The sequence below is a fragment of the Podarcis tiliguerta genome, assembly GCF_965153285.1.
Source record: "Podarcis tiliguerta genome assembly, chromosome: 2".
Taxonomy (NCBI): domain Eukaryota; kingdom Metazoa; phylum Chordata; class Lepidosauria; order Squamata; family Lacertidae; genus Podarcis; species Podarcis tiliguerta.
Genome location: NC_139535.1, coordinates 41,067,775 through 41,094,999, shown reverse-complemented (window position 1 = coordinate 41,094,999; position 27,225 = coordinate 41,067,775). Strand labels below are relative to the sequence as shown.

The 27,225-nt window shown below is 45.4% G+C and overlaps 1 protein-coding gene across 1 annotated transcript in view; it reads left to right on the top strand.

Annotated features, from left to right (window-relative positions):
- The first annotated feature begins 4,401 nt into the window (after positions 1-4,401).
- SLC26A6 (solute carrier family 26 member 6) overlaps positions 4,402-27,225 on the top strand; it is a 37,236-nt gene continuing 14,412 nt past the window's right edge. Inside the window, exons 1-12 of the mRNA XM_083419840.1 lie at positions 4,402-4,491; positions 10,793-10,967; positions 12,918-13,057; positions 13,864-13,974; positions 14,975-15,150; positions 15,945-16,109; positions 19,155-19,307; positions 20,822-20,904; positions 22,213-22,360; positions 25,000-25,113; positions 26,145-26,222; positions 26,625-26,720. Of these exons, the coding sequence (XP_083275966.1) occupies positions 10,837-10,967; positions 12,918-13,057; positions 13,864-13,974; positions 14,975-15,150; positions 15,945-16,109; positions 19,155-19,307; positions 20,822-20,904; positions 22,213-22,360; positions 25,000-25,113; positions 26,145-26,222; positions 26,625-26,720 (1,395 nt within the window). The 5' untranslated portion in view covers positions 4,402-4,491; positions 10,793-10,836. The remainder of the gene's footprint in view (positions 4,492-10,792; positions 10,968-12,917; positions 13,058-13,863; positions 13,975-14,974; positions 15,151-15,944; positions 16,110-19,154; positions 19,308-20,821; positions 20,905-22,212; positions 22,361-24,999; positions 25,114-26,144; positions 26,223-26,624; positions 26,721-27,225) is intronic.

Sequence of the window (27,225 nt, the reverse complement as noted above, 5' to 3'; positions counted from 1 at the left end):
GCATAGGAAAAGCCAGGGGTTCCGACACTGCATTCAGGGCCCTGAAGTCCACTACAAGTCTCAGCTTATCTGTGTTTTTTTTGTCCACAAAAAACACTGGGCTGCCCCCCACCGCTCGGGACTCTCTGATGAAACCTCGCTTCAGGTTTTGGTCAATGAATTCCCTTAACTCCTGTATCTCCCTGTCTGACATGGCATACAGCTTGCCCACTGGGAGTTGGGCCCCAGGGAGTAGGTTGATTTGACAGTCAAAGGGTCTGTGCGGCGGCAGTTTGTCTGCTTCCCTTTCGCTGAATACGTTGCTCAGATCTGCGTATTGCGGGGGCACCTTCCCTTTATCCAATACTTCCATCCCGGCTAGGGTGACTCTGGCTCCTCCCGGAACCTTCCCCTGCTTGCAGTGTTCTAGGCAATGCGCTGACCCAAAGGAGACCACCCTCTGATGCCAGCCCACTAGCGGATCGTGTAGCGCCAGCCAGCTCATCCCCAAAATGATGGGAGCTCCTCCCAAGGTGGCCACATTAAACGCTATCCGTTCAGTGTGCCTTGCCACCCTCATTATTATCGGGACTGTCTGTTGGCTCACTTCTCCTCCCAACAGCTCTCTGCCGTCAATCGTGGTCACCTGCAAGGGGTTACTTAAAGGGATGGTCTGTATCTGGTGCTCAGCTGCAAACTCCTTACTCATGAAATTACAGGAGCTGCCTGAATCCAAAAGCGCCTTGATCTGTAGTGGGTGTCCGTTGGGCAGCTCTAGCAACACCTCTATCACTAAAGCAGGTCTGGGAGGGTCTGGCGTGGGCACTTTCACTGCTCTTTGGCCTGGCTGCTGTGCCCCGACGGTGGCAGCCAGGCGTTGGCTTTTACTTGCTCCTTGCTCTCCTCCTCCTTTTCCCCAACAGCTCCTGCCATCCCTTGCCATTCCCTTCTTTGTGGGCAGACTCTGGCAAAGTGCCCTGGCTGTTGGCAGAGATAACATTTCTTGGCGCTCTTTCCCTCCTTCTTCCGCCCTTCACTGGGATTTGAAACTGCGCGCGCCCGCGCTGTTCCAACCTCCATCGGCTCTCCCGGCGGGAAAGGTGGCTCTGGAATGTCTGGAATGCGGAGCTACCTCCAACGTTCTCCTTTCCCTTCCCGCCTTTCCAAAGCCCTCGCTTCCTGGCGCGCTCCTATGGCCAGCGTGGATTTGGTCAGCTGGTCCATAGACTCCACCCTGGGCCCCCGGGAAAGTTCATCTTTAACGGCCGAAGAAAGCCCCTCTTCGAAAAGCATCTGGATGGGTTCCGCCGATAGGTCCCACCCCAATTTATGAATCAACATTGTAAACTCAGTCCAGTACTCACGGACAGATCGGCTCCCCTGTTTGCAAGCCATTAACTGCCTTCGCACCACTCCCTGCTCAATGTCGCTGGAAAACATCAGGTCCATGGCACGAAAAAACTTCCTCGTGTCCTTTAGGATCTCATTATTCACTGCCATCAGGGGTCTAACGCAGTCCTTCGCCCCCGATTCGAGATGGCCAATTACAAAAGCCACTCGCGATTCCTCGTCGGGGAAGTCGTCAAACTGCAGGTTGAGAGCGTATTGCATCTCTGTTCTAAAGGCATGATAGTTTCTGGGATCCCCCCCGAATTTCTGCACCAATCCTGGCACCTTTCTGGCGAGCGGGGTGGTTTTCTCCTTCCCCTTTTCTGCATCCTGAGCCCTCCTCTCCTCAAGCCTCGCCGTTTGCATGGCAAGCTGGATCTCCAACGCCCTGTACCTTTCTTCCAGGCTTGGACCCCCTCCAGCTGCTCCTGCTCCTCCGGTTCCGGCTGGGTCGCTCATGATGCCTCTCCCTGCACAAGCTGGCTTTCGGAGACTTTCGGATTGCTGTGATGGGATGATGAGCTGCTTGTGCGTAAAATGCAAGTTCCTCAGAGTTTAATCAGGTTTTCAAACCTCTCCCTGTGACGGAGCCCCTCCGGCATGGCTGCGTCAATCGCTAGCAGAATCCGAAAGTGGTTGCTTTCGGAATCGTTTCCAACATAAAAGCTCCTTTACGGAAACACGTCTTCTGGACTCTCGGCGTGACAGTTTCCGGCGAGGAATGGGTGTCCCTATAGGAGGTCCTGAGACCTCCCCGCTGTTTTCGCTGGAAGCGTCTCTGAGCCATCCCTCCGACTCTCTTTCCTTTGAAGTTCCTGCTCTCCCCCTACTGGTTCCCTCTTCAGCTGCTACGTCTCTCTCAACCTCAGTGAGCCTTTGCACCTCCTGTCCTTCCGATGGCAGTTCCCTGACCCCGCCTTTCACTCCCTTTAAGGAGTCTCAAAGCGGCTAACATTCTCCTTTCCCTTCCTCCCCCACAACAAACACTCTGTGAGGTGAGTGGGGCTGAGAGACTTCAAGGAAGTGTGACTGGCCCAAGGTCACCCAGCAGCTGCATGTGGAGGAGCGGAGACGCGAACCCGGTTCCCCAGATTAGGAGTCCACCGCTCTTAACCACTACACCACACCGGAAGCACCTAGTCTTGCCATTCACTGCCTGATAACTGTGTCTAGAAGTGTGTTCCTAAAATAAATCAATAAATAAATTGGGTACAGTTTATATCTTCAGTTCATAGTTCGTTTATTTCCCAAGGGTTATCCCAAGGTAACTTGGAAATAAAATGTTTTTTAAAGTATTTTTACTAAATGTTACCCATATAGCCCAAATAATAAAATAGAACTTCCTGGAATAAACACATGAAAACCAAACCAAACCAAAGCTGGCATGGGTTGTTATATTCGTTCACCAAAAAATATGATAAAACTGGTTACACAGATATTTGCAATGAGATACAGGCAGGTAAGTGGAGAGTAGCATCATAAGAAAGGGGAGAGCAGGTGTGTGGTGCACATGACTTTCAAGATATACAGAAAAATAAACCTATAGCCAGTGGATTTTTTCTTTAAAAAGGTTTCGGGGTACTCTCAATTTCCTACTCATATTGAAATACTGCCTCTCAATGAGGCCAAACTTAGATTCACAAAATGTTTAGGGGTATGCGTACCCCCAGAAAAAAGCACTGTTCATAGCTGAAACCATCAGAGGCACAAGGTGTACCAAAAATAAAAGGCTCCATATTACACCAAGGGGGGGAAACCAACCTATTCAATGTTACTTATCCCACATTTCTTAAGAAGCTTCAAGAAGGGCAAATGTAAATTTCCCTTTTTTATTTATTCATTAACATCCCACAATTTTTAAAAACTACAATAAAATATATAATTAAAAATCCAGCAGCTGTGTTTTCGTTTTGTTTTTTAAATGAGAACCAAATAAAACAAAACAAAAAGTCTCCTTAAGGGGAGAGTCTGTTTAGCTTTTCTGGAATTCTAAGAATGGCAACAGAGGACAGCACCAATCCATCTCTGAACAAGAAACAGAAAATACCTTATTTTATAAAGGTAGGCTATAGTATAAGCAAATGAGAATGGTCATTCAGGATGGCTAAGTCTTTGGAGGTGTAAATAAGCAAAGAATAGTGATTTCTTTAAGGGGGGGACGCAAAGACAAAGCCAGTTCATAATGAATTCTGGGTAGCAAAAAATTCACAAGGGGCTTTGGGTGCAAAAAAAAAAGAGTATTGAGTTAAATCCCCGTTGCTAAGGGTCAAAGGGTTATTTGAGGAATTTTAATGATCAAGGCCAGAGTTTATCTGAAGTTTGTTGGATGGTCAATCTATAATTGAAGGTCAAACGTGTACCTGAAGTTTGGCTTATCAATTACTAGTCTAGAAAAAATGGAATACATTTTGTGTAGGAAGTATGCAAACATGACAAAATTGAGAGTCATAAAAGTTGAAACAAAACTCATCCCACCACCTCTGCACTGTCAGCAGGTGAGCTTTCATACAGACCTGGGTAACATTTTGGGTTAAACAAAAGCTCTCCTTTTAAAATTTGTAACAATAAATGTTTAAGAACTATTACTGTGTTAGACGCTTTAGATTTTAAGATTTATGTGTTATTACAAGATGGATATGTTCAACAATTCTAACTTGTTAGGACTAAACGGACTCTTGCTTTGTTGGAAACAGGCAATGATCTGGATCAGAAATGGCCACCATTTTATTGATTACAGATATAGGTGGCTGTTTAGGATCAGAGTTTTCCTTCTCCTAGATGTGTTCCATTCCCATGTCGCTGAGCCCCACCTGCCCCTCAATTCCTTCTACAGCATGTTCATGTGTCCATTATATCTAGGTTCTCTTCTCGGGTCAATGAGTCCATCAGCTTGCTCACCCCATGGCTCAGATCCAGGAAGCCCAAGAGCCGCGCTTATGGCGAACGGAAACCCAGCGACCCAAGACGTAGTGCAGTCAACTTAACAGCAAGGGAGCCAAGGAGGGAGTGGTGTCTCAAAGATCACCGTCAGGTATTAATAGTGAGCAAAGGGGAGCACACAGTTAGAGAGCCGTCCGGCCACAGCACACGTTGCCAATCCTTCTGCCTTTTATCACACATCAGGTAAGAGGGTGATTCTTGGGATTCCCTTTCTAGCATTCCCCAGGGAAGGGAAGGAGGAGCCACTGGTACAGACAGAATGGAGTGAGTGTGTGTGTGTGAGAGAGAGAGAGAGAGAGAGAGAGAGAGAGAGAGATTAGCTGCCATCTGAATGCCACAGCTATGCTGTCCTCCTCACCAATCATACACCTAAAATGCAAATTGTGAATATAACTAGTGTGGAAATTTGAAAACCTAGCTTTGGCTGCATACTTTAAAGTATATTCGGAGCACATTTCCCCCCTTAAAGTATTCTGGACACTGTAGTTTCCAATTCCCAGCAACCCTGAACAAACTACAGTGCCCAGGATTCTTTGAAGGAGGTGCTTCAAATGTGCTTTATAGGTGCAGTGTTTATATAGCCTTATAGAGGTACACTCAACAGGTAACTGGGATTGGCTGAAGCAGGTGCACAGGTCTTTATTCTGGGGTGTGGTGCATTGGGTTATTATTTAAATTATAGTTCATTTATGTGTGTGTAGTGTTATAGGATGGGGCGTGTGGTTTGAATGATATGTTTTGGTCCCTCCAGACCTGGGATTCTATATCTGTAAGATGGGAGTGTGTAATAGAAGGAACTGCTGAAAATGGACAGACTAGGTTTTTTTTTTGTTACATTAATGGCCCTAACCAAGCACGTTGAGCATCCTTTTTACAAGAGTTGGTCCTTCCCACAGGCATCTGGCTGGCCACTGTGAGACCAGGATGCTGGACTAGATGAGCCTTTGGCTTGATCCATCAGGATCTTCTTATGTACCTAAGGCTAAGTACAGATGTGTTGCCATAGAAACAACTATCTAGTGATGCTTCCATAAGGAGGGGCTAGGTCTTCTTCCTCCCCTATCCCCCACCCTCACCTGGCTGGAGGCCAAGTCCAGGGCACGTCTCTCTTGTCTCGGCTAGGAAGGCACAGAGACCTGACTTGCTCTCTGTGCTGAAACCAAAGCTATAGCTTTGGGACCCTCCCTGGAAACTTAATGGGGGAGCAAGATCTGTTGGAGAGTTAATGCTGTGAGCTCTTCCATCTTATGCGCAGCCTGCATAGATGTGTAAATAAAACCAATATACCAGTTTTCATTGACCTTCATTCCAAGGAAAGTGCTGGCACCCCGATGTCTCTCACCACTTAGAGATTGGGGTGCACATAACAATATTACCATATGCAAATTTTATGCAAATTTGTGTCCTTTTATGGAAATGTCTAGGTGGGCTCCTAACATAATGACTGAATGTGCTCCCTTTCAGCACCCTACTCCCCCCAAAAAAATGTTATTTTCCCTAGTAGCCCCATGTCAGTATTTGTAGACAAATAAAAAAAATCTATAGTATAAATATAAACTTGCCAGATGAATTGTCACGGCTGACCACAACTACTTCTGTGAATTGTGATTTGATCCAGATGGCTGAGAATTCTATTACGTTTGGTGACCAAAAGACCTGCAGGCTTAACAGCAATGTAAGCCTATCTCATGTTGGCTTGAGCTTGGGGAATTGGAAGCTAAGGATGATGTTATTATCTCCTACCAATAGGGAACCTATGTAAGGACTCTATATGGGCTCTTGGATACCCCATAAGGGAAAAGGGCATATTTTTATTTACAACACCTTCCATGCACCCACAAGTTCCTGTGGTCTTTGGGGTCCAAATCCAAATGGAGAAGATGGGGAGCCTGGGACCACCAAAGATTCCCCACATTGTCCTGGTCCTATATTGCATTTTGTGGTATTGGAACCTTTCTCTGTTGTCAGAGGAATCCTCCAGTGTACGGTAATTTTTTTGCTACATTTATCAGGGCCAAACTAGGTATGGGGTCAAATACTCCTTTGCGTCAGAGGGCTTGTCCACACTTCTGCTTGTCCCATGCCTTAAAAGCACAGGGATGAGTAGTTTTCCCCTTTCCCCACTCTTTTCCCAGGGAAAACCTGCTCTTTAGCGATAAATTAGAACAATCATCAATCTGAAGGAAACCCAAATTGCCATTTTTTGCCCCGGCTGAGCACTGAAGAGCAGTTTCCCCAGGGGAAAGCAGCATGACAAGAGGAAGTGTGGATAAGGCCTAATCTGCATGTTTTTAAAAAGGGAATATCTTCCTTTGAGGGTGCTAATAATTAACAGGCTCAGAGCAGACACAAGGAGGGGATTTAGCCCCTTTCTCCACTGCGGAGCTCTTAAGAAAATCCCTCTTCTGAAGCTGATATTTGCAATGGGAGTAAATCACCAAATCTCATTCATTACCGGTCTCCTCCCTCCCACTCTAGCTGGTGCTTTTTTCATTATTCAGACCCTGCACATGGGATGGAAAGATGTATCTAACGTGCCCTGCAGTTTCTCCTTGTAATAGTACCTAGTGGGGAGTCATCAGACATAAACTTGTGCGCCTGCCTTTATGTAGTGCAGTTCCACTTGCCTGTGTCCTCAAGTGCCCAGGGAGGTTTCCAAAATGGCTAATGCCTGCAGTCCAGAGTCTAACTTTAGGGCAATTCAAGTTATACCTTTTCACTTGCTCCTTCAGTCAACGCCTAGACTTGTCCTTAAATGGCATCTAGTTGCCCAGGGAGGCATGTCCTTAATTGCATCCTCTTGAGGAGAAAATAAAATCTTAGTTAATGCCACCTTTATACCCAGTTATAGAGCTCAGATTGGAGGGACAAGGAGCTGTTAGAGAGAGGGTGTGGGCAGGGGCAAGCTAGGGCATTAACTGAGATCATTTTCTCATGAGTTTCTCTGCAAGGTAGTACATTGGCCATATGGCTAACTTGGTTTAATTTTTTGTTTTGCTTTGTTTACTCCCAATGAAACAGATAGGCTGCAGGGCCTTCTCGGTAGTGGCACCTGCCCTGTGGAACACCCTCCCTTCAGATGTGAAGGAAATAAGCAGCTATACTATCTTTAAAAGACATCTGAAGGCAGCCCTGTTTAGGGAGGTTTTTAATATTTAATGCTGTATTGTTTTTAACACTCGATTAGGAGCCGCCCAGAGTGGCTCGGGAAACTCAGCCAGATGGGCGGGGTACAAATAAATAAATTGTTGTTGTTGTTGTTGTTGTTGTTGTTGTTGTTGTTGTTGTTGTATGAATGCAACCCTTTCTAGGGAAGTTTTTAATGTTTGATTTTTATAGTGTTTTTAATATTCTGTTGGGAGCCGCCCAGAGTGGCTGGGGAAACCCAGCCAGATGGGCAGGGTATAAATATGTTGTTGTTGTTGTTGTTGTTGTTGTTGTTGTTGTTGTTGTTCACACCATACATCTAAAGCACATTTCCTCTTGAAAAAGAGTTCCCAGGACTCTTAGGGAGAAGTGCTTTAAATGAATAGTGTGTACACAGCCCTAGGATCACTACTAAGTCTCATTACAAACAATCATTTCACAACACTTTTACGAGCAATAAAAATTTCAGCATAACAAGTCATATATGCTATCAGAGTCTTCTTAAGTTATAACATTGTTAAATCGTAAAACTAGCCCAGAGGCCAGAAGATGAAGGTGTTAACTTCTGTGCACTGATCTGAGTCCCACAATTAACAAGAGTACCCTTATGAATTCTCCATCGTGCGAAGAAAAAGCTGTCTCTTAAAAAGACAACTCTAGTGTCAAATCTTCCACTCTTTAGAGAGCCCGGTTCCTTTGTAAATATAAACAATGCTTTTAAAATATGCATTCAATTTCATATTGGAAATGTGCATCATCATTTTATAGTTCCCATAAAGTAAACCTCAGATGGTTATAGATACGCAGCAGGGCAGGCCGTTCCAAGTCAACCTGTGCATGAAATGATAGAGGCATATAACGAGTTGCTGAACTTTGTGCTGTTAATTAAAAACATTATAAAAAATGTGTACGGCAGGGAATACTATTTGAACTCACAAACTGGAGAGCAATAAATATGTTCTTAGCTGTGCTGCACCTAAAGAACTGCACAACTGTTCTGAAAACAACGCTGCAGCTTCTTACATAGAAGTACATAAGAAACTGCCCTATACTGAGTCAGACCATTCATCCATCTAGGTCAGTATTGTCTACGCTGACTGGTAGCAGGTCTCTGGGTTTCTGACCCTAACTCTACCTGGAGATGTCAGGATTTGAACCTGGGATCTGATCTTCTGCCATTGAGCTACAGCCCTTCTCCTACAGCAGCACCATCTTCATCTTCTGAAGATACTTGACTTTGTATATGTATTGGATTTAAAGCTGTTTTCATATATATAATTGTTTGTATATGTTTTATTGCTTCGAGATGTTTTGTACAATATGGTTAAAACAAGGGTGGGCTTTGCTGCCACAGACTTACCATTCAAACACTGAGTGCCCACACAGCAATTGTATATGAATGAATTAATATAATTAATATAACAGTAGGCAGCTAGGCTTTCTAGATGCCTGATGCTTGGCCATTGCTGCCAGCCTATGATCTTTCTGGGGGCCGGGGGCCTTAAATCTGCCCAGAGGAAGACTTTCACTTCGTTCTGGCACGGGGAACCTCTTTGACTGTGGCTCCAGTAAGTCCAAGCCAGCCTGGCCAAAGATCTGGATGATGAGAGTTGTGGTTCAGCAACATCTGGAGGGCCACAGTTTCCCCAATCCTTCCCTTCCCTCCTCAAACTTCAGTTGCTGCTTCCTCCCTTAACACTTGTGCTGAACTATATGGGGTCATGCACCTGCTCTGTTTCGCAAGCATGCCAGCTCAGGAAATGGTCAGGCCTTCGGTAGCCTTCAGACATCTGATAATTGATTATCAAATCAAATCAAATACCTTTTTTTATAGATTATCTTTATTGATTTTTTAGTTACACACTATACATACACATACAGTGGTGCCTCGCAAGACGAAATTAATTCGTTCTGTGAGTCTCTTCGTCTAGCGGTTTTTTCGTCTTGCGAAGCAACCCTATTAGCGGATTAGCGCTATTAGCGGTTTAGCGGCTATTAGCGGCTATTAAAGGCTTAAGGGATTAGCGGATTAGCTGCTAAAAGGCTATTAGCGGTTTAGCGGCTTAGAAAAAGGGGGTGGGGAGCGAAAAAAAATCTCAAGACTCACAAGACATTTTCGTCTTGCGAAGCAAGCCCATAGGGAAATTCGTCCTGTGAAGCGCATCGAAAAACGGAAAACCCTTTCGTCTTTTATGTTGTCTTTAACTTTTCGCATTGTCTTTGTCCACTTTATATATAATTGTTCTTCAATTTTTTCCATAAAATGTCTGTAAACAAATAAATCTTTCTATATATACAATTATTGTTGTCTGTCTATATTCATTTACAAATATTATTGGATAATAATATCAAAATGAATTAAAAATGTATATTAGGACTATTGTTGAACAACATTTGCAAATCAAATACCTTTATTGGCATCGCAGTTTAAAACATTTCAGGTCACTGGGATAATTAAGAGGACAAGGGTGAAGCTGTCGAGGGTCATAAGGTCACACTGTGATCATGTGCACTTAGATATTCTGCTTCGCCCTGTCTGTTCCCTGAAAGGATGGTTCATTGGGAACCCTTTCAGGTAAAATTGTAACTAAAAAGGAAGCTACTAAAACGGTAATATATTTTTCCTGATCTGCCAGGGGAAACCTCATTTGACTTCTCAGAGTTATAGGCCAGAGGCCCAACATTTTGCTCAGCATCAGATAAGTGGTTACAGTGGTACCTCGGGTTAAGAACTTAATTCATTCTGGAGGTCCGTTCTTAAGCTGAAATTGTTCTTAACCTGGGGTACCACTTTAGCTAATGGGGCCTCCTGCTGCCGCTGTGTGATTTCTGTTCTCATACTGAAGCAAAGTTCTTAACCCAAGGTACTATTTCTTGGTTAGCGGAGTCTGTAACCTGAGGTACCACTGTATTATCTTTATTTTAAAGAGGTTGTGTTATTTCATTCTTGCATGACATAAGTTGCCCACAATTTCATATAACGGGAACCTCTACATTCCATTTATGTTCTTCCTGGACTAGATGACCCTTGGGTCCCTTCCATACTCTACTATTCTATGATTCTACAATTCCTATCATCCTGACCATTGACCATGTTGGCTGGAGCCTTTGGGTATTAATGGCCCAAGTGTTGTGGCACTTTAGGTGAAACAGCCCAGTGCCGTCACCACCACAGATGGGCCACAGGTTCCACATCCTTGGCCTATACTGTATTTATTTTAAATGCTCTATTCCCAGGCCCATTTAAAAGAAAATGTGTGGCAGAATCCAAGGTTGCAAAGTTCTCAGAGTGGCAGGTGGTCTTAATGGTCCTCTTGCTTCCTTCCCCTCTTCCTAGCCTCAGAGTGAGTCTATAAACCAGGTGGCATTATTGCCAAAGAGATGAAAGAAAACGAAGTGTCGTGCCGCTCTAGGGCCGAGCATCATACATTGACTGAGGCTGAGCTAGAGACGATTGGCCTGAGAAATGAGGCTCCTTCAACCTCTCTCTCCACCAAGATCCAGAAGATAAGGTATGATGTTTCTATAGTTCACTAAAGAGACTTTTTGGGAAGGCTATAGAGCACCTTGTGGAACTTGCAAGCCCTGAATTTGTATACATACCAATACATTTAAAGCACATGACTTCCCCCAAAGAATTATGGGAACAGTAGTTCAGCCTAACAGAGCCACAACTCCAAACACTACAGTTCCCAGGATTCTTTGGGGTAAGTTATGTGCTTCAAATGTATGGGATCTAACATAGCCTGAAAAGAAGAATGACTTGACTAGAAACCAGGATGACGATAGACCAGTCACTTCCATTGGTTTATCCTTCTTGCTCTTTCTACTTCTGATGCTTGTGTGATAATATGTGACAAAAAATGTGTGCTGTTGCTTATAGAGCCAAAAATGCCACCATCACACAAAAAGGAGTTATTTGGGGGATTACCCAAGGTTTACGAAAAGCTTTTTAAAAGAAAAAGCCTTAAGGGGCAGGAAACCACCCAGAGGGCTAATGACAGCTAAGTATGGTGGTTACAGAATGCTGACTGTTGGGTGGGGGCAATAGATTGAAATCTCGGTGGAGGGGGTATGGAATAGAGCATCATGGAGGAGGGTATGACTGGCTGGCTGGCTGACACAATGAACAACAGCACTCCATGCTGCAACATTTTGTCACGGATCCCACTAGTCTCCCTTAAAAGAAAAAAGCCTCAATGCATGTTCTTGTCACAGAGAACATGCATCAGACAAGATATTGCCCTTCTAAAGTCATTCCACTTAGGGCTGCAGTGAATGTGTGGTGCTGGTAGTGGAGGGCATTGCATGTTCCCTTTGTAAAAATAAACCTTCTTTCCCATGGAATAATGGCGTTTTGTGAGAAGGGGCTTTAGACGGACCCTGTCCTTGATATGCAAGTTTGCAAGGACTTTTTCCATGGACAAAGATGTGAGACTCTCTTCTGCAGTCACAAGTGATACAGACCTCAAAGGACTATATTATGTGCATATGGACTGTACCTTTGAAGTGGCTCACAGTCATGTACACCAACCCTGAAAATGGAGGGTGCTGTGCGCTTTTGCTTCTACCACTTTAAAGATTTTAATCTTTGGGTTTTAGCCAGTTCCTTCCACCAATTACCAGTCAGAAGGCCTGTGGGAGGGCTTCAAGTCTGGAGACTCCCCTCCCAAGCCCTGCTGAACTCCTGGCCAAGTCCCTAAACCGAAAGGGGCAGGAACAGCTAGAGACTGTACTTTGCACATGAGTAGTTTTGCGGTAGGTGGGGCAGTCCCACCTCCTTCATTGCCTCCTTTAGCCTCCACATCTGCCCAAATGTTGCAGGTGTGGAATTTGGTCCCTTCTGTCTCTGAAGGAGACACCTGCTGGCTAACAGTCATTGTTAGGCGCTGCTGGTGGTTACTCGTGAGTAACCAGGCAGGACTCCGACCTGTCTTTTACAGGTTTATTGGTGCAAACTATTTACAGTGCAGAACCACAGAGTTCATGTCTGTCTTAGTCACTTGCAGATTCCAGGAGTGGCCCCTTCTGGTTTCTCTCCCAACATAAGAACTTAGACACCCCAAATCTCCACCTCCCCTCCTTACATTTCACCCGTCTGCGCAAGCTGGGCAACGGAAACGGCGCGTCTGCCTTCTGGCCAGCCGGGCTAGATGAGGTGCTTGGGCTCTCAGTATCATCTCCGAGCCCTCTCCTCGCTTGGCTGGCCCCTTCCGCCTCTGCTGCACTGGAGGTGTGGCTTTCCCTACCGCTGGAGAAGAGTCAGAGGCTCTCTGTATCCCCCTGCCTCCCTCCCCTGTTCCAATGGGAGTTCCCTGACAGTCATGTTCTTGCAAGAAGAGGCATGCCCAAGATAGAACGGGGTATTTTTGACCTCCCAGTTCTTCCATTGCTGGGCCACAGTGCAGTTTGAAGACCAAACTTCCCTCTCAGACATGCCTTTTTGCACTTTTCCCTCACAGATGCTCAGGTTCGACTGCAAAGTCCTTGCTGTTCAAGTTCTTCCCCATCCTGAAATGGCTACCGCGGTACCCAGTCAAGGATTGGCTGCTAGGGGACATCATCTCAGGATTCAGTGTAGGAATCATGCATCTCCCTCAGGGTAAGCTTTCGGGGAGCCAGTCCTCAACCCTTGTACCCCACAAGGCCATTGATGACAGCCCTGACTGTCATCCATTTCTTCCCCTGTTCTTGGAGAGCAAAGAGCCTCCTTCAGGTTTTGTGGCCCTTCTGTGCTTCATTCTTAAGTGGACAGGTCCTTGTCTGTGTACCTGGCGTTGGGTGTGCCATTGACACCAGATTTTCAAGAGGCCATGCCTTTCTGCTATACTGTACTGAACTTTCACAAATATTGGAGGAGCTGCCAGATACCAAAACACAACTGGACAGGGAACCCAAATGAAAACATGCTTCCGATTTAAGTTACTGTTGGAAATACGGCCTTGAGGACCTTGGGGAAAACAAAGCTTTGGCTAAAAAAGCTAGATGAGGAGAAGGGGATGTAGGTGAAGGGTGCAGTCTGGAATTTCTGAGACAGACTCGTATTTATTTATCAACCTGATTGCATTTCTATCCCACCTTTTTCTCCAAGGTGGTGTGTATGGGCCCCACCCCTCATTTAAACCCCACCACAATCTTGTGAGGTAGGTGCGGGTGAGGGTCAGAGACCGGCCCAAGGCCACCCAGTGAGCTTCATGGTTGAATTGGGGTTTTGAACCCTGCTTCTCCCAGACTCCTAGTCTGACACTGTAACCACTAAACCATGCTGGGAAATAGCAGGAGGCCATGTAAGTTGCCTGCATACATAGGCTTGGTGGGTGGATAGAACTACAGCACGTCTGAGTGGGGTGCCTAGGATACAGTGGAGCCTGCATTCTAAGCAAAGGTACCTGCCTTTATTTTGCCTAGGTTTGGCCTATGCGCTTCTAGCAGGGCTGCCTCCTGTCATCGGCTTGTATTCAGCCTTCTATCCCGTCCTGCTGTATTTCTTCTTTGGGACCTCCAGGCACATCTCTGTGGGTGAGCAGGGGATGCTGGGAGAAGAGGCCTTCTGGGATCTGCGTAGGAGTTCAGTTTTTATTGAAAGACTACAATAAAAGCAAAGCAGAGAGGAAAAATAGAAAAGGGAAAGCGTTAAAAAAAGTGTAAGAAGAAGAAGATGGAAGAGAAGAGGAAAATATAGGAAAATACAAAACCTTCTATCTAGGTTATAGCTTTATTCTTCATCCACACCAAGGGAGGTAAGACATCCCAATATCTCACCTGGGGGCTTCCCTCTCTTCCCCAGCCTCCTAACCTGGGAAATCCTCTCTGCCCTGCCTCTCATCTTCCATTCATCAGAGAACATAAATATAGATAAGAGTTAACAAAAAAGAACATAGTTTAAAAATCATAGAGAAAAAAGATTTTTAAAAGAGATAAGAAGAGAAATTTTTAAAAAGGAAATAATGACTTCTGATTTTCCACTTGGCAGTATTGTATACGCATCTTCAAATTAATTTAAGTTGGCTTAACTGCCTCTTGCCCTGCTTCACAAGACTCATTTGCTATCTTGAACCAGGTGACTGGTGAGGTGTAAGGGAACAAGCCCTCTTTGTTCAAAAAGGGCCTTCTTGGTAGTGGCGCCTGCCCTATGGAACACCCTCCCATCAGATGTCAAGGAAATAAACAACTATCTGACTTTTAGAAGACATCTGAAGGCAGCCCTATTTTGGAAAGTTTTTAATGTTTGATGGTTTGTCGCATTATTATTATTATTATTATTATTATTATTATTATTATTATTATTTTATCATCATCATCATCATCAAAATACCCTTAAAGGCAGGAAGCTGGGATCTTCTTCTTCTGGCCCTAAATTGTGATCTTTGGCACCCAATGCAAATCCTGCCATCTTGGTGATGTGGATGGCTAAGCAAAGCCAACTGAGCTTGTGACAAAAGAGGACTGGATTCTTGTGGGGTGCAAGGTTGGACAGGTAGCTGATCTCTTGGCCCAAGCCTCTGTCTCCTCCTCACAGGCCCATTTGCTATCATCTCTGTGATGATCGGGAGTGTGACAGATTCACTGGAACCAAGCGGAAAGTACATGGAGGCGGATAACGGTACGAATGTCACCATTGTCAATGAGACTCTGAGGGATGCTGCCAGAGTGGAACTGGTGGGTGCACTCGCCTTCTTGGTCGGCATATTTCAGGTGAGTGGTGGGACCCAAAAGTGTGCATGTTCTCTCTCAACAAAGGAGGCAGAAATGAATGAATGTGTCAATTATGTCTTCGTTCATCATTTTTACAGCCTGAAGCTCAGTCCAGCCCATTTCCCCATTAGATTGTGATTATTGTACAGTGGTACCTTGGGTTAAGTACTTAATTCGTTCCGGAGGTCCATTCTTAACCTGAAACTGTTCTTAACCTGAGGTACCACTTTAGCTAAGGGGGTCTCCTGCTGCTGCTGCGCCACCAGACCACGATTTCTGTTCTCATCCTGAAGCAAAGTTCTTAACCTGAGGTAATATTTCTGGGTTAGCGGAGTCTGTAACCTGAATTTAACCTGAAGCGTATGTGACCCGAGGTACCACTGTAAATATATTTTATAAGTTCACACACAAGGTTGTGTACATTTCCATGCATATTTCTTCTAATATGTTTGGTTTTGTTTGTAATTTTCCCTAATATAATGCACTTTTTCTAGTCCAGCAACATTGTCTAGCTCATTGTCTACCCCTGTTCTAAAGTCTCAGGTTTTTCTCCTGCAACCTGACAGGCTTTTAAATAAGCCTTTATGTTTGGCCCCATCTCACAGGGACAGAACTGGTTGATCTTATGTTCTGTTTTCTGTCCTGGGTCTCTGGCAAGTCGCAGCAGGCTTCATAGCAAGATACCTCTGCAATACACCCCCAGATCTACTGTGTCCCACAGGGAGATTTCTGGAAGGGAGTTGTGTGTGAGAGACAACATTTGGATCTTATTCCCTCTGCTTTCTTTTTTTTAGATTGCCCTTGGTCTGCTTCAGTTTGGGTTTGTGGCCACCTACCTTTCTGAGCCCTTGGTGCGGGGCTACACCACAGCGGCCTCTATCCAAGTGCTGATCTCCCAGCTGAAGTACGTCTTTGGGGTGACTGTGGAGGAGTATGCAGGGCCATTGTCAATAATCTATGTAAGTACAGTTGGGCCCGGGAAAGGGCAGGTTTAGGCTAGAGAGGAGTCGGTGGAGGAGTTTGAAATCTTTTGGAGCTGGAAGCTATCTTAGCAACATGCTAGATGTAAAGTCAACATTAAAGTAAAGGTAAAGGGACCCCTGACCATTAGGTCCAGTCGTGGCCGACTCTGGGGTTGTGGTGCTCATCTCTCTTTACTGGCCGAGGGAGCCAACATACAGCTTCCGGGTCATGTGGCCAGCATAACTAAGCCGCTTCTGGCGAACCAGAGCAGCACATGGAAACACCGTTTACCTTCCCGCCGGAGCAGTACCCATTAATCTACGGAGGCTATTAATATGCATGTTTGTTTGTTGTTGTTTGTTGGGCAGGTTTACCAAACAGCAGCCAGACTGCAGCATTAGAAAAGGAGAGTTAAACCCTCCTCCCCACTTGCCGTGAGGTCCAAACAATAATAGTCTCCAGTGCTTTTTTCTGGGGGGATGCAAGGGTACGCATACGCCCCTAAACGTTTTGTGGATCTTTGTACTTTTGTTCATTTACTATATTTATTTTTCCCAATTTAAACTATAAAATAGTGATTTTCTTGAGTCAAAATGAGAGTACCTGTAATGGTTCTAGGGGTTGCTCGTGCGTAAGCTTGTCCCAACATCTGGCTGGGTTGCCTGAGTGAACCTTTCCTGTCCGGACAGCCACTCGCCCGTGGCCGTCTCAATCGCTGGCAGAATCCGTCAGTGGGCGTTTCTTAAACTTCTTCCAGCAAAGAAGTTCTTTGACGCCCAGTCTCCTCCTACTCTCCCTGCGCGGAAGCCTTCTGCGCAAGGAGGGCGTGGGCAGTGGAGGACCCCTTCTCTCCCTGCTGGTCCCCGGCAAGGAGTCATGGGATCGCCTCGCTGATTCCCCCATCTCCCCCCCCCTCCTCCACTGGAGCTACGCTGATTCTCTCCCCCAGAAGATGGGCTGCCCCTCCCACTCCCGGGACGCTCTCTGGGATCCCTTCGGAGCTTGCTCTCTCCCTCGGACACTGATGGCAGTTCCCTGATAGTACCCTTAAACATTTTTTTAGAAAAAAAGCACTGATCATCTCCCTGAGGCTGCTACTTGCATTGGGAGGGAAACCCCCAAGGGTGCCAATGACTCCTGCCCTTTCTTAACCATGTTCCACATGCCATTTTTATACATGCTTGTTCCTCTAGCTTGTGTGAATGAACTCATCCTCTCATGCCACAGAGAGGTTCAGAAAACACAATCTAAACCCCTGGAAGCTACACGAGGGAAGGCAGTGGCCTCCTCCTGATGTCACAGGGCTGTGTTTGCTGGGACAAGGATGGAGCAGGGCGAGGGAGGGTGAGGTCAGGAGAGCAGCAGGTTGGCCTCCACTGCCCTGGAGCTACCCCAACCTCAGAGCCACCTTGCTCTGCCCATCTCATCATGGCAAGTGCAGTGCCACAGCTTCCAGGAAGATGCCAGTGCCTTCCCTTGTGTGACTTCCAGGGATTCAGATCATGTTTTCTGAATCACTAGCTATGTCTGGCAGGTGTAATAAATCCCAATATAAAGATTCCGTGCTATTTTAAGCATGCAGAAATCCATACATGCCAAATGCACCTGTTTCCCATTTTCTGGTACGCAGCTTTGGTAAATCACTACCCCAGTTATATCTCCGCTTTGCTTCTTTTAGGAGGATTTTGGATGCTTGGTTTTATTTTACTTTTGGAAAACGTTATTGGTGTGAGCATGCATACTGTAGAAGAGCTCTCCCCACCCCACCATCACCAGCAGCTCCCCATAACTCCCTATGAAGACTGTAAATGTTTCTGAAAACGTTTGTGGCGCAGTGGTTCTATAAAAAGCACACTTAGATTCACTGTGAGATTAAAAATTCTTAAGCCTTGAAGGAAGGAAGCTGTTGTGGTCTGTTTACTAATAAATAGCTTTGCTTCCATAGTCAGGGCAGGACAGCCTATTTCTGAGAAAATGAATACTACAGTCAGAGAAGAATCAAGGAAGGCCAGAGAGGGGTCAGACAGAGAGGGCTCCTCCACAATTCTGCTTGTCCAGAACCCAGAAAGTTCAGGTCCAAGCAATTTTCCGCTTGTCCTGAGCTTCCTGGGCACTGGTCTGAGCAGTTTTGCTTTGCCCCACAGCTTTCCCCTGAGAAACATGATCTTTACTGCTGAATCGAAACAAATGGCAATCTATGGATTGGTCTGATTCAGCAATAAACCACAGGTTTTCTTGGGGGGAAGTGGCAGTAGGGAGGTGCGGACAAGGCCTTGGTATCGGAATGGGGGTAAAACATGAAACATCCCTATTTTCTCCTGCAGAATGTTGATGTTGTCAGCAGATTGCCACTGACAATGGTTGCAAAGTGTGCCCACAGCAGAGAAAGTCTCATGGAAACATAATTTACAGCAAAGATCAACTGGGGATTGAGGAGAATTACTTCACTTTAAGGGACAAGTATCGGCTCCTTTGTTTTCTTTTGTCTGCAGTCCTTTAATACTCCTCCTTTCCATCCCAATGGACCCACAGCAAGGCATATAAAAGATTTTGGAATACTAAAACTGTTCCTCTGTTGGCTTTTATGCATGCCACGCTACGAAGAATAACCGCCATTGATCGCAGGCGTGGCTCCTTTTATTGCTGTTGCTTGGTGTTTTTCCTTGCAAATATATATTTTTATTCTTTAAAGATGGGATCTAAACAATAAACAATTATTCAAATCAATTGAAATATAAGGAGGACAAACCAAGAAAGCAGCATAAAAAATGGAAACCCCCACAATAAAAGAGATCAGGATGTGTGTATCAAAGGAGGGTCATTAAAATTCCAGGGGTCTTGACACTAAGCCATGGTTTGAGGCACAGCAGAAATGGTGGTACCTTTAAGAAATATGGTTTGTTTACACATATTTATCCCCGAGTTTAGGTGAAGGGAGTGCAGAACATTACACTGCATTGGGGTCTCTGGTTGTTCCTCTCATGTTTCCTCCATGCTCATTCTTTCACAATTACTTCCCCTGCTTTGTGCCTTCCCTACAGACCTTTTTGGAAGTTTGCTCAAAATTGCCAAATACCAATGTGGGCACCTTGGTCACTTCTCTGGTCGCCATGGTTTCGATCCTGCTTGTGAAGCTGCTCAATGACAAAATTGGCAAGAAGCTTCCGATCCCAATCCCCATCGAGCTTCTCACGGTAATTTATTCTCTGTATTTCTAGGATTTCTACCCTGTCCCTCTTTTTTTTAGAAAAATAAAAATAAAAATAGCATGGTGGGCTCACAAACAGTAAATTAGCAAGAAACAACATTGTAGTAGCTATTAAATAATCCTTAGAACTTTCCGGAAAAATGAATGGGATTTATTTAATCATGTTTAACAATTATAAGGAAGACTAACAAACTAAAACAACAAAATGGCAGGAGCTAAGTTCTTATTAAAAAGCAGTATTTTAATAAGGACCACTGAAATGGTCCTCTCTTCGGAGGTGGCTCTAAGTTTGGGGGCTGCAACCGAAAAGGCTATGTCTGAAGTAGCTGCACCTAACCTGGTGCCATCCAGATGTTTTGGACTACAACTCCCAACAGCCTCAGCCTGCTGATGAGAGTGGGAGTCCAAAACATCTGGAGGGTACCAGGTTTGGGGGGGGGTCCAAAGCACCTACCTGCTCTGCATCCAGTGGTTGAGCAACCCAGGGAATCATCTGTAATGGAAGATGACAACCTGAAAGCCATGCTACTGGACCTTCACTTTTAACATGGAGTTCTTCTCTGGAATTGACTCTGCAGTGCTTTCTTTCCTTTATATAGCACAGTGCAGATTAGTTAAATGGGCAAAATTGTCTCCCCCATATTTTGGGAGGCTCTACTCAGTAGTTTTGATTGTGTTTGCATAGCCAGCAATTATCCATTATGGAAAGTCAAGGCAGACTAGTCTAGTCTGGATCGGCTTCATTCTACAAACATGGGTGCAGCTGGAGGGGGCAGGGGAGCAGCTGCCCCCCTTGATCAAGTAAAACAATAGAAATACTTAACTAACTAACTGACCAACCAACTAATCTGACCCCCTTAACAAAAGTCCTGCCTCCCCTAACAAATATGCTACAAACATTTAGCTTTCACTAGACCAGAGCAGCCCATCTACCTCTGGGTGGGAATTGCTCATCTTTACTCATGGATCTGCCAATAGGAGTTGACTTGTGACCTTTGGATATCAGAAACGAGAAGCAGAAGAGATGACAGTTCTTAAGATCATTCATATTTGTACAAAACCAGAATACTGCATAGTCAAATCACACTGGCCTTATATATACAGTATATACATATATTTCTTCTGATTCCTCAGATTTGCACAAACTCAGAAGAATGCACAGGCAAGTTTACCACTGCCTGACTGTGATTTTGCACACTTATTGGGTGGGGATTTTTTTTTTTTTAAGGCAGGCACAAAGCTGCCTGCACAAATGTCCTGTTGGTCCCTACTAGGCGTAATAGAATCAACAAATTAGAAGGCAAGGACAAACACAAAAGGGAATGGCTACCGGCATGAATGAGAAAGATCAAAGTTGATCCTTTGTTTTGAATTTGAATTCAAATGCATGTGAGTGTGGACTACTCTGGTCGAATTTGAATGGGGGGGAAAGTGGATGAACATATAAACAATGCTCAGATGTGGCCAAGTCCTTCCTCTCACCCTGCCACCTGTTTTCAGATTATTATATCCACAGTGATCTCCTACTTTGCCAAGCTGAATGAAAATTTTGGGATTAGCATCGTGGGTGAAATCCCCAGCGGGTGAGTCACTCTGGCTGCTTCCCATAACCACCTTAGGACATGCAGTTTTTCTCTTCCTGGGTGTTGATGGGGAGATGAAGTTCTCTTGCTAGCTCTGCTGTTTTCAGAAGTTTAGGTGGTAGTGTCCTGGGAGAGGGAATTTGGAGTCTCTCCTGACAGAGAGATGCATCTTTACTTTATAGCTACAATTGATTGCTAAAGATGCACCTGTTTTCCCTGGCCTTTGACAGCTGGAAAATATTTTTTAGACCTACTCCAATACTGTAATTAGGGACGTGGGTGGCACTGTGGGTAAAAGCCTCAGCGCCTAGGACTTGCCGATCGAAAGGTCGGCGGTTCGAATCCCCGCGGCGGGGTGTGCTCCCGTCGCTTGGTCCCAGCGCCTGCCAACCTAGCAGTTCGAAAGCACCCCCGGGTGCAAGTAGATAAATAGGGACCGCTTACTAGCGGGAAGGTAAACGGCGTTCTGTGTGCTGCGCTGGCTCGCCAGAGCAGTGATGTCACGCTGGCCCCGTGACCCGGAAGTGTCTGCGGACAGCGCTGGCCCCCGGCCTCTTAAGTGAGATGGGCGCACAACCCTAGAGTCTGTCAAGACTGGCCCGTACGGGCAGGGGTACCTTTACCTTTAATACTGTAATTTATGGTGCTGTCGTTTTAAATATTTGTTGGCTTTCTTGTTTGTTTTAAGAGGATATTAATTTTGTAACCCACTCTGGGACCTCATGGTGAAAATGTATAATAAGGGTTCATCCAGACTTTCACTTGATCATGTTGTGCACTGGTTAATTTATCTGGGTCGGAGAGCTTGCAAAAAGCTGTTATTACCCATTTTGGCTCACATAGTTTGAAATCAAACCATGCAGGCACAGACATGGGCCTCAAAGTGCTTTGGAAGGGGCTTCACAAGAGGTGACAATTGGCAGGTCTTGTGAAGCCCTGTGCAATGGGCTTTGCAGGCACTTCCCATCCACTGATCAGTGGCACCTGCAAAACACAATTTGGCTGAGCTAAACCTTTTCCTGCCCCACTCCTGACGCCAAATATATGACATTAGATGCAAGGGTATGGCTTGGCCAAAATGACCTCTCGGGCCAGATGAGGGAGGCCTGTTAGCCCATGATGCAGAGGTTCCTCACCCCTGGGCCCCAGGAAACTAAACTGAGCTCCCTTTCCTGCCCCCTCAACCCACACCCATCTCCAGGTAGAGAAGAACTGCTCAGGGAGGCATTAAGCTTTTCCTCACTCACCTTGCCTTGTGTTGTCTGTGGACCAGAAGTGCCTCACTGCGTCTGTGTTTCCTTATTGCAGGATGAGACCCCCTCAGGCCCCCAAAGTACACTATTTTGAGAAGGTGGTAGGAAATGCCTTTGCCATCGCAATGGTTAGCTACGTTATTGCTATCTCGCTCGGCAAGATCTTTGCTCTCAAGCATGGCTACAAAGTGGACAGCAACCAGGTAAGGAGGTTCTGGTCGTTATCTGGCTCCCTGGTTTTCATTACTTTCACCTTTACCCTGTCGCTGCTTTGCGTTCTCTGCCTTTGCTATCTACTTCTTTCCCACTCCCGCATCCCACTCCATCAAAAAGAGAGCCCCCCCCACCCACCCTTCCTTCTGTTATGTATTTCCTGGAGAGGGGTGGAGGAAGCGGGCACTGTAGAGCTGTGAAGAACGGTGGAGACTCGGTGGTGAGAGCGCTTCAGGAGAACCTTCTTCCTGAGGGTTTGCTGAGTACAGGTGTTGCTTCACATGTGGCTTATCTTGCATTTTCAGGATATGATTATCAGGAATTCATGACTAAGGTAATAAGCTGAAACTGATTTATAACCAGCATTCTGCTGAGTCAGTATGAGTCAGTACAACTGATAATTCAGCCAGTGAAGTAATGCGGTTTTGAGCGATTGGATCATTGGACTTCCCTTTGTGTTGGCTAGGATTATTGCATTACTTACTTGCATTGCTTACTTTACTTACTTCAGACTTACGTTGTTGCTTACATTACTTGCTTCAGACACAAACCTTCATTTATTATGGACTGGCTTTTCTTTCTGTCTTGTCCTACACTGGTCTTCAACTGGCAGGTTAGGACCCGCTAATGGGTCGCAGCCTGATCCTAGGTGGGCTGCAGCAGGAGACATACCACCATGCAAATATATGGCAAATGATTAAGAAATGGGTCTCCTAGGGGGGCCACTAGGGGGCGCATTGGAAGATGGCCGACAATACCATCTCTCCGACCCACACGGGGTAATTAAGAGGCTGTTATGGGAGTAGGCAGCCTCCCTTGTTGCCCCAAGGAAATGGGGAACACTGCCCTTGCCTGCTGTGCCCATAAATCACCCCCTAATTCGAAAGAGGGGGGTGAGGGCCCTAGGCAGAATGCCCCCGTGTGGACTTCGGCTCTCCTGGACGCTGTCTCTGATCGCGCACTAGTTGCAGCAATTTGGAATAATTAATTACAAAAGAAGCAAATGCACATATTTCAAGTGAAGAAGGGGAGTGAAGTCTGCTAATTTAAGTGACCTCTGCGAAAGAAGACGACGGGCTGGAGAAACAGGAATATTTTATGATGAAGATACACCAAAGGCGGGGTATGTTGACAACGGGGCTGAATGGGGGGGGGGGACCTTTTTTACTTTTCTTTTACATGATTTACAAGAACCCCTCCTCATTAGAACCGTCGGTTGAACTGACCCAAGCAGGATGATTAAGGTCTGTGTGGAAATAAACTTTAACCAAAAGTATGCTTTATGGAGACCGAGAAACAATAAGAGCTTTTGGGAATGGCGCAGCAATTAATTCGGAGTCGCCATCTTGCCAAAGGATTTATAGCCGGGAGGAAGAACGGATTTGTTTTCAGACTGCATTCCTAGTGAATCTCTTCAGAGGTTTTGAGAAAGGAGGCAGATTGGTGAAGATTAATGACGCTAAGACTGTTTTGATGTATGGAAGTGATGTTATATGGAAAACGTCTGGATATGGCTACTGGATAAAAAAAATAATATCCACGCAGGATTACAAACTGTTCTAACCAGCTTGCGGAGACTATCAGAGGTCACAAAGAGAAAGGAAAAATATATGAAAATAACAACAAGAGATGTGGAAAAATAATAAGAAAGGACTGGATAGTACTGTGAACATCATAAGGTTAGATTTGTGGACATTAAAACAGCAGTAAGAAGCAAGAAGTTGATTGGATCCCTTCGGAACTTGAAATATGGGTACCCCCAACAAAAAATTAAAATTCGGCTGTGTAATTTGGAATTTATGTAATTTGGTTTGATTTGATGTGATTGGTCGGTTAATAAAAAATTATTCTTAAAAAAAAAAGAAAAGAAAAGAAATGGGTCTCCTAATGCGAGTTTGGGTTGAAAGTGAAGTCTGAGTCTCACTGAGCTTGAAAATTACTGTTGTGCTATAATATTTTTACTGCATTTGCATGACACATTTTCTTTGTGTCAGATGTGCATTGATCTGTAGGTGCTTCCTTCTGCAAGAAGTTGGGCTCCCTGACCCATCTTATCATCTGTTTTAATTTACCGTTGGATAGTTGAGTACTTATGATACAAGTGGGTCTTCAGTTTGGGGAGCATCCATATATTCTGCCTGTCAGTCCCAGGTTGGTCATTTATACACCACCAAAGGTGAGGAAACCAAAGAAAAGACCAAACAAGCCGCAGGTGTGCATAAAATTTGCAGATCTTAAACTATATGCATAGATGCACACTTAGAAATGATTGTATTAATTTTAGACAGAAATGCAGCATATCCCTTGACCTGTGTGCCTGCTCAGTCTCCAGTCCAGGTGCTGTTGACAGGCATCTTCAAGGCCTGTGTTTGGTCATAGAATCATAGAGTTGGAAGAGACCACAAGGGCCATCGAGTCCAACCCCCTGCCAAGCAGGAAACACCATCAGAGCACTCCTGACATATGGTCCTTGATCTTTAAATTGGCTTTGGGCCAGGCAGCCCTTAAAAGAGCAGGCTGCACAATAGGAACATCCTAGTCAATCCTTATGAGTTTCCCTGTGTAATGTGAAACTGGACCACAGAGCCACGCAGACTCTCAGCCCTTTTCCATGGCATGTCTCTTGCAGGAGCTGATAGCCTTGGGGCTCAGTAACTTCGTGGGCAGTTTTTTCCAATGTTACAGCATCAGCTGCTCCATGTCCCGCTCCCTTGTGCAGGAGAGCACTGGAGGCAACAGCCAGGTACGTCCCCAATGTAAGATGTCATCTTTCTTCTGGTAGGAGCAGGTAGCAGTTTCTAAATCTAGCTGATGAGCATTGGAGCCCGGGTTGCAGAGAGAGCTCACTTGGAGCTAATGGAACAGCATCCTGGGCTAAGTTAGGTAACTAGGATTTGCCGTCCCTCTCTTGCACCAAATGCCTAGTTCAAATCTCCCTCTCCCTGCCATTATTTTCACAGAACATAGAACACAAATGACTTGATGTGCTGAGGATGGTTTGGCTATCCATTCACAGGGAACCGTATGCAGTCTGAGGGCAAGGCATGAGCCTAGGGGTGCCTCCAGACCATGGGTAGGCAAACTAAGGCCCAGGGGCCAGATGCGGCCCAATCACCTTCTAAATCTGGCCCGCGGATGGTCTGGGAATCAGCGTGTTTTTACATGAGCAGAATGTGTGCTTTTATTTAAAATGCATCTCTGGGTTATTTGTGGGGCATAGGAATTCGTTCATATAGTCCGGCCCCCCACAAGGTCTAAGGGACAGTGAACTGGCCCCCTGCTGAAAAGGTTTGCTGACCCCTGCTCCAGACTGTCAAGTGTTTTTCAGGAGGGATTCGAGCACCTTCTGAGAAACATGGCTTTGCACAATTAAAGTGGGTGAAAGTGCTCTCTCACTCCAGTGCAACAATGCCCTCTTTTTTTAAAAAAAAGAAGAAGAAGCAGTCTTTTTCCAGATTGGAAAAGCAAGGGGGAAATGCACTGGATGAATGATTCATGGGAACGGGGTATAAGCACCCTGCAAGCAAATCAGAATGAATGCTCAGTAAAGACCAGGCATAGTCTAACCTCCATGTCAGCTTTGTGCAATCCAAACAGGAGGAATGTTCGATAAGTCTGGAGGAGCTCTATGTTTTTCACAAGGAAAACGAATGGAATGTCGTCAGTAGTTTTAAAAAGGGAGGGTGTATGTGTGTGCATTGGGGGGGGGGGGTTCTTGCCCTTTTCTACTCCAACCAGCCTTGCACTTACTCATCTCTATGCTCTCCTCTGCAGGTGGCTGCCCTGGTCTCCTGTCTCATCCTCCTAGTGACCATTTTGAAGATCGGGGCACTTTTTGAACAGCTGCCCAAGGTACGTTAAACAAACTTAGTGCTCTCAGTTTTTGGCTACAATCCTAAACACGCGGGAATAAGCTCAACAGGACTTATTTCTGTGTAAACATGCACAGGAGTATACTGTTTGTTTCATTTTACCTGTTGGTGGGATTAACTATTGGGGCAGGGGGTGTCTTTATATGTGCCAGCGCCATATGTATCTAGCTTGTGAAAGACAACAGCAGCAGAGGGGCATATAGAATATCAAAGAAAACTATCATTTACACGCAAGACTAAACAGCCACATCTCCCTTTGAAGACTTCACAACTATGCAATAAAAGTCTCTTTAAACTGAGGCTTTTCTGTTGTTTTCTGTGTTGTGGGTGTTATGATACTCCCTGTTCTCTATTATATCTTTGCAATTTCCTTGTTCCTCAGGCCATTTTAGCTTCTATCATTATTGTCAACCTGAAGGGCATGTTCAAGCAGTTTAGAGATATCCGTATGCTTTGGAGATCCAACGTTACTGACCTGGTAAGGAAGAAAAGAGGAGCTCCATAGAAATAAGGGGAAGTCTGTTCATCTGCTAGCCTGCTGTGGCCCTGCTTTGACACTGCTGCACCACACAATTAGCACGACCACGCAGTGCAGTTCTTGCTAAACTCCAGAACAGCAAACCAGAGGTCTGTCTAGCAGACACCTGGAAAAATATGTGAAACCAAACTGGTCCTCCCTAACTAAAACGCACAGGATTGCATGTTTGAATGCTTCCCCTCAGGAGTGGGGGTTTGGGGAATCCCTGATAATAATAATATAATAATAATAATTTATTATTTATACCCCACCCATCTGGCTGGGTTTCCCCAGCCACTCTGGGCGGCTTCCAACAGAATATTAAAATACTGTGATACATCAAACATTAAAAGCTTCCCTAAACAGGGCTGTCTTCTAAAAGTCTGGTAGTTGTTGTTCTCTTTGACATCTGGTGGGAGGGCGTTCCACAGGGAGGGCGCCACTACCGAGAAGGCCCTCTGCCTGG